Source organism: Centruroides sculpturatus, unplaced genomic scaffold (genome assembly GCF_000671375.1).
Source record: "Centruroides sculpturatus isolate CEXI.00-Female unplaced genomic scaffold, Cexi_2.0 scaffold94, whole genome shotgun sequence".
NCBI classification, from domain to species: Eukaryota; Metazoa; Arthropoda; class Arachnida; order Scorpiones; family Buthidae; genus Centruroides; species Centruroides sculpturatus.
In genome coordinates, this window is record NW_019384400.1 from 1,130,771 (window position 1) to 1,137,361 (window position 6,591).

Genomic DNA, 6,591 nt, shown 5'->3' on the forward strand with positions numbered 1-6,591 from the left:
CTTTATGCTAGAATGTAATCAAAATTATAGCATTTACAATACGTAAATGCTATAATTTTGATCTATTGCATTTAATTTTCATTTTGTTCAATTTTAAAATAAATGCATTAGTCTGGAGTCTATGCGAAACACTTAGTCTGGAGTCTATGCAACCTTATCGTTAGAAAGTTTTGAACTTTATAATAAAAGATTCTCATAAAATAACACTTATGTATCATGTACTGTACATACATATAAGAATTATTTAAAATAGATTATTTACTTAACTGTAGATTAAGGTTATCTGTTATGTATTATAAAAATTAACTTTTCAGAAATTTTTTAAAATGGAAATTATATATATACAATTTCCATTTTGTAACATTTATTTGTTTAATATATATTTTTAACTTCTGAAAATTACTGAATAGTTACAGAAGTTTTTCCATTAACTGAAAATGATCCGATACATGAAATTAGAAAAGCAATTTGAGGTTTCTTTTTTATTTACATTGATTCTGTGCAACAAATAATATAAATATAAGAGATTAAAATTTCATTTATCATATAATATATTTAATATAAAAAATCAGAGTAATCAGAATAAATAAACATTATCTGAAGTGGACATAACTTAAGATACAGTAATATTTATTTAGTCTCATCAATTATCTTCTGCATAATACCAAAAAATAAATAATGTAACAAAAATTATTTTTTCTTAGCCTAATTATATTAGAAATTTATCCAAAATAAATAAATTTTGTACAAGTGTCTGTAAATCTTCAATTTTTCTTGAAAAAAAAAAATTTGAAGATTTACAGACACTTATAGAATACATTTATGTATAAACAAAGAAAAGAAAAATTAGTACTCAACTAATATCACAAAATATCTTAAACAAGAGATCTAAAAATATTACTTTGAAGAAAACTAAGTTTGACTTAAAATAATCGTTTATATTAGTTAACAGTATTAAAACACTTATTTACAAAAACCATTACATTTATTTACATAAATAGAAGAAATAAANCAGCAGTTGATTCTAATTCCTTTAAACGTTTGAGCATTGACTGTACGATCTGAAAGAAAGTTTAAATTACTGTATTATTATTATTATTGATAATTATTGCTTATAGCAAATTCTTCAAACATTAAACTTTAAATTAATATTTACTTTCAGTACAGTATACCTTTGATTTAATGGATCTCAGGTTTGACAAAACATTTCTGTTCTAAAGGAATTTAGAATCTTTATTTAATTTGTGAATAGAGCTTGCTAGAAGATTGAATCAATGGAAGATAAATTACTCAATGTACATTACATAACATTTTAATTCATATCCTGAACATTGTAAGACATTCATTACATTTATTATTTATATATTTGTTAAAACATTTAATTTAATGGACTTTTGGTAATAGTACACACATTTTTCCTCTAATTAGTCTGTTAAATCAAAGACCTGCTATATACAAGTATTTTTCATTTGGTTTTTATAATGATAAAGGAATAGGAAATAAATTACAGAAAATACTACAGAATCTTAAAGAAGAATTAATATTTAATAGCTTACTATTATTTTTTTAGTCAATCATCAATTTAAGCCAAAATATTGAATAATCATTCAAACAAACTTTAAAATATACAGATTACAGATGATTCTTTTGGATATCTCTTGGCTCCACACATTTAGTATTTGCCAACTGCAAAACAACTGCTTATTTGGCACAATATACCTGCAAGGAGTGGGGAACAGTAAATACCAAATACTAATCATGAATCATTTATGATGAAATGACTCAAACTGACTGGGAACATGATTTAATCATTAAATCACCTACACTACTCAGTATTGGCCAAATATTTGCTCAGCATTCAGCAAATACCAAATGTATGGAACTGCATTTAGGATTTTTACCAAATATATAATTTTTTCCTATTTTTTACATTATGATAAATACATTCAATTGACACAAAGGACTGAAAATTATCATTCTTTATTTTTAGAATTATATCAATTGCAAAATTTACCTGTTCTGGAAACATAACTCCAAGGTTGATAAAATCTGTCTATAAGTACTTTAGTCCTGAAGATTAATCTTAACCATGAAACTAATTTCTTTTCACTATTAAATTATAAACATTATTAATTAAAATAATTTTTAATACACAAAAATAATTTGAAAAAATACATACTTTAGAGCAGCACTTATAAATGCCTTAAAATGAGAATCTGCACTCCTTTTTAGTGGCGTATGTGTAGTAATAATGTTATCAATTGCACTTAATAATGTCTAAGAAATTAAATAAGTTTAATAACCATTTAAAACAAGTTCTAAAATATGCAATAATTTTATTTTTCAATATAACTTATAAATCTAAAATCTAGATAAATTATTACCTGCTTAGGAGTGATTGCTGTTCCTCCTACAATGTCTAAATTAAAACTTTGTGATAATTTTCTTGCTGGTGATGAATTATACTGTCTACCATTCTATATAAATTAAATTTAAATTTTTTCAAACTATGCAACTTATTCTTAAAAGTATTTGTGATTTTATTAAATGAATAAGAAACAAAAAGAGATTTTAATTGCACGTGATCTTTAATTATGACTAATCATACTAACAACAAATACAATCAAACTTCTATATAGCAAATATCTCCATATAACAAACTTTTGCATTGTACACTGCTCTTTCATCCAAAAATGTATGTAAAATTGCTTCTAAATAACAAAGTTAAATTTCTATATAACAAATTTTTTTAAATTTATAAGGACCATCAATCATTAAATGTCACTCCATTTAAATCAAGTTCAAATTTAGGTTCAATTTCCAGAATCAATTTGTAAACCCTTTGTAAAACTGCATTGCAGGTAAGAGAAATACTGGTTGTTAGCCATTATGTGATCTACCCCACATGGCTACCAGTTATAAAGAAGGGGGAGATTTTATTTTATTTAATAAGTAGTCCAGTTGGAATTTGAAGAACTGTTAATATAGTGTTTAAGCATTACTAAAAATATTAATGATGTGTTGCAGAAAGTTGATAAAGGCTGGAAAAAAAAAAAAAAAAAAGAGACATTGTAGCAAAGTTTAGAATCCTGTGAGTAGTTTATTAATCATAACAAATCACAAATCAATTTTGAAATTAGTCAATAATGCAAGACCAACAGGAAAACATGTTAAAGCATGCATTTACATTGATATAGATGAAGCAGTTATAATGCTCTTAGTAAGTGTGAAACATATTACAGAGAGAAAACAATTTTTAATTGTTTTGTGCAAGAAAAAATTACAATTTTTTTTACAAAAATATAGTTAAGGTATATGTTATAAGTATTTTAACTTACTTAAAATTAAAACTATGTTTATATATTTCATTTTTACTGTATATTATAGTTATATTAATTTAAATTATGGGAAAATAATGAAAAAAAATTTACATTAAAATAGTACTTTATTTACCAAAAAGTATTTCTGTATAATGAAATTTCTCTGTGAAATAATTTTTTTCAGGATTTAGCAACTTCATTATATAGAAGTTTGACTGCATTTAGATTTAGTTAATATTAAAGTAGCAACTGCTTTTTTATTAAAAAAAAAATTTCCTCAGAGTGATATCTAGAAATTTAAATACTTTAAACTACAGAAAATGAAATAGAATTTCCTGACTTCTTGACTCCCATCCACCCTGGATATCATGACCAACCAGGAACTGCTGATATGCCCCAGTCAAGAGTTACAAGCATGTTTCCAGGACATACCAGAAGTGTCCACTGGTCCTTCAGGTAGGGTCCTATTCAATCTTTAATTAAATCACTGATTACAATATTCATGATTATAATAAACAGATTCTGCTATAATGATTTTTAAAATATATTTTTTTAACAGAAATAATATATAAAATGTAATTTAAATTACTTTAATCATAATTTTATAAAAAAATTTAATTTGTACATACTTTCAGATCATAATATTCGATGATTAAATCCCATGCATGCATTGTTTTTACAACTGATGATGAATGAGAAAAAAAGCAGCCCAATGGGACTAGACTGGAGCTTTGTCCTATCTTTAAAATTAATATATATTAATTAATAATCAAATATTTGATGAAAACTAATGAATATTAATTACTGTATAAATCAAAATTTTGTATTTAAATGTATTACAAATAAAATTTTTACTTTTAAAATCAAATATATAAACATTTCTAATTTTACAATATTTTTTATTTTAATACATTGACTAGATTTTGTATATTTGTTTTGTTTACAATGTAGAAATCTTCATAAGGCATATTTTCTTAATAAAATGTTCATTGTTTGAATAAGAATTGGATAAGTCAAGTTTTCATTTTAACAGATATTAATACAGAATATTTTATGATGCTAATTTGTAAATTATTAAATTAACAAATTTTTTATTACCGGCATTAATCCATGTTGCATGAGATCTCTTATTGCAGCTGCTAGATCTTTTCTGACTGCAGTAGTTAATTTTTCATTACATTGTATGACAGGTGCCTTTAAAAATTTTAAAACAAACCTAATTATTATAAAAATTAAGATTAAATTTTAATCTTAAAATTAATTAGAACAAACTTTTACAGTAATTAAATAGTTTTGAAAACAGGGCAAAAATACTGATCAAGCTGATTTTATGGTTTTATATGCTTTTGTATTGATCAATACTGATCAATACAAAAGCATATAAAACCATAAAAGTTCAAAATTATAAAAATAAACACAAATTATATAATTTTGCTTTTAAATAACATTTACAATTATTCATATTAACACAATGTTAATATAATTCATTCTAATGAATTTATAATTTTCAATCTAATTATTTTTAAGTTAAAAATAAAATTAATGACTTAAAACACAAATTTAACATTGTTTACTTTAAATATAGCCATCAAAATATATAATAAATTAAGCATTTTAAATTTTGGATAAAAATGATATTTTAATAAGATTTATACAGATAGAACTTTTTAATTCAATTTTTTCAAGTGTAATTGTAATTTTGTTTTAAAATTACAGTTTAATGTTATCATAATAATGCCAATTTTATTGATAAAAACAGCAAACTAACTTTGAAAATTAATTAATACTTTCATACTTACATCTTCAGAATCACTAGTATAATCACTGTCTTCAAATGGTGGTTCTTGATTTTCCACCAATTCTATAACTTGATTGATAATTATTTCTAATTGAGCACGTAGATCACTAAAAACAAACATTTATTTATATTCAGTAGAAAAACTTAGGATTTCCATTAACAAACTAGATTAAAGTTTATATAAACAACTTTCATTTATTAATACAGTAGACTTGTGATTATCTAGCTTAATGTGGCAGACAACTGAACCAGATAAGAAAAAAACTAGATACAGTAACACAAGACTGAAAATAAGGCATTTCTAGTCAAGTACATCTGTGCATCCCATAAGTGGGTTATTTTTCAGTTGTGATTTTTATTATTCATGTGGTAACATTTTGATACAAAATTTTCAGCAAAAGCAAGCCAGTAAGATGCCTGTAATTACCATGACACATTATCTGCAGAATAATCTACGTTTGAAATTGCATTTTTATGCATTATTAATATTTAATAACACTAAATGATAAATTATCACAAAAAATATGAAGTAATCACATTTTTATAATTATTTTGTATTTTTGTTTATATAAAAAATTTTATATAAACATGGCTGATCAGGCCAGATAATCATGGGCCAAATGATTTCAAGTCTACTATATAACAATAAAATATTTAATGTTAGGATTATTATTATATAATCCTAACATTAAATACTTTATTGGAAGAATATATTTAGATAAAAACAATTTCAATATTTATTCAATGCAACCAAACAAAAAGCAGATTAAACCTGATTGTTTTTGTTTGGCTTATTTAATTTGAACTATGACTTGCACTTATTATAATTGTTTTTATTTAAATCTAATCGGAATAAATAACTTCATATATTTTATAATAAACTTAAATTTATAAAAAATATTAAACAACAGAACTAAAGGAGTAAACTGAAATCTTACCCCCAATGAGAACCTTTAGTTGTTTTCTTCAACATATTTCTTTCAAATGCTCTGCTTCCACATCCGAACTGGGTAATGGCAAACATTTGAAGCAGCATTAGTGCTCTTCTTACTATTTTTGTAACTGTACCATTAAACCTCTGTAAAAATATTGAGACTTTAAAATTTACATTATTATAACAAAATTATTTCAATAGATTTTTCAAACTTACTTTATTTTCCAATGATTCGTGTAACTGATTTCTATGATGATCAGAAGCAAAATGTTCACCAGAATAATCTGAATGATCTAATATAGACAGTGATTTCTGAAAGAAAACAATTTAAACATTTAACTCTAATCTTTTAATACATATCAGAGTAAATTCTTTTCCCCATAATAAGTTTTTTTACATTTTTCAAGTAGAGACCTAAATTGATGTTGACATCTATAGATATTTTCAAGATAAATACAAATTTAATATAAGTTAAGATGGAAAATACAAGACCAATGAATTAAAATAACAAATTAAGCATTTGTTATTAATCCAGGAAA

General features: G+C 23.7%; 1 protein-coding gene across 1 annotated transcript; it reads right to left on the bottom strand.

Annotated features, from left to right (window-relative positions):
• Positions 1-1,557: 1,557 nt before the first annotated feature.
• LOC111618606 (RUN domain-containing protein 1-like) lies at positions 1,558-6,510 on the bottom strand. The gene is made up of 8 exons (XM_023360161.1): positions 6,269-6,510; positions 6,057-6,196; positions 5,120-5,225; positions 4,419-4,514; positions 3,950-4,060; positions 2,385-2,477; positions 2,180-2,277; positions 1,558-2,109 (listed from the first exon to the last, which is right to left on the bottom strand). The coding sequence occupies exons 2-8, from the start codon at positions 6,152-6,154 to the stop codon at positions 1,998-2,000; spliced, it is 714 nt and encodes a 237-aa protein (XP_023215929.1). The 5' UTR covers positions 6,155-6,196; positions 6,269-6,510; the 3' UTR covers positions 1,558-1,997.
• Between the last annotated feature and the right edge of the window lie 81 nt (positions 6,511-6,591).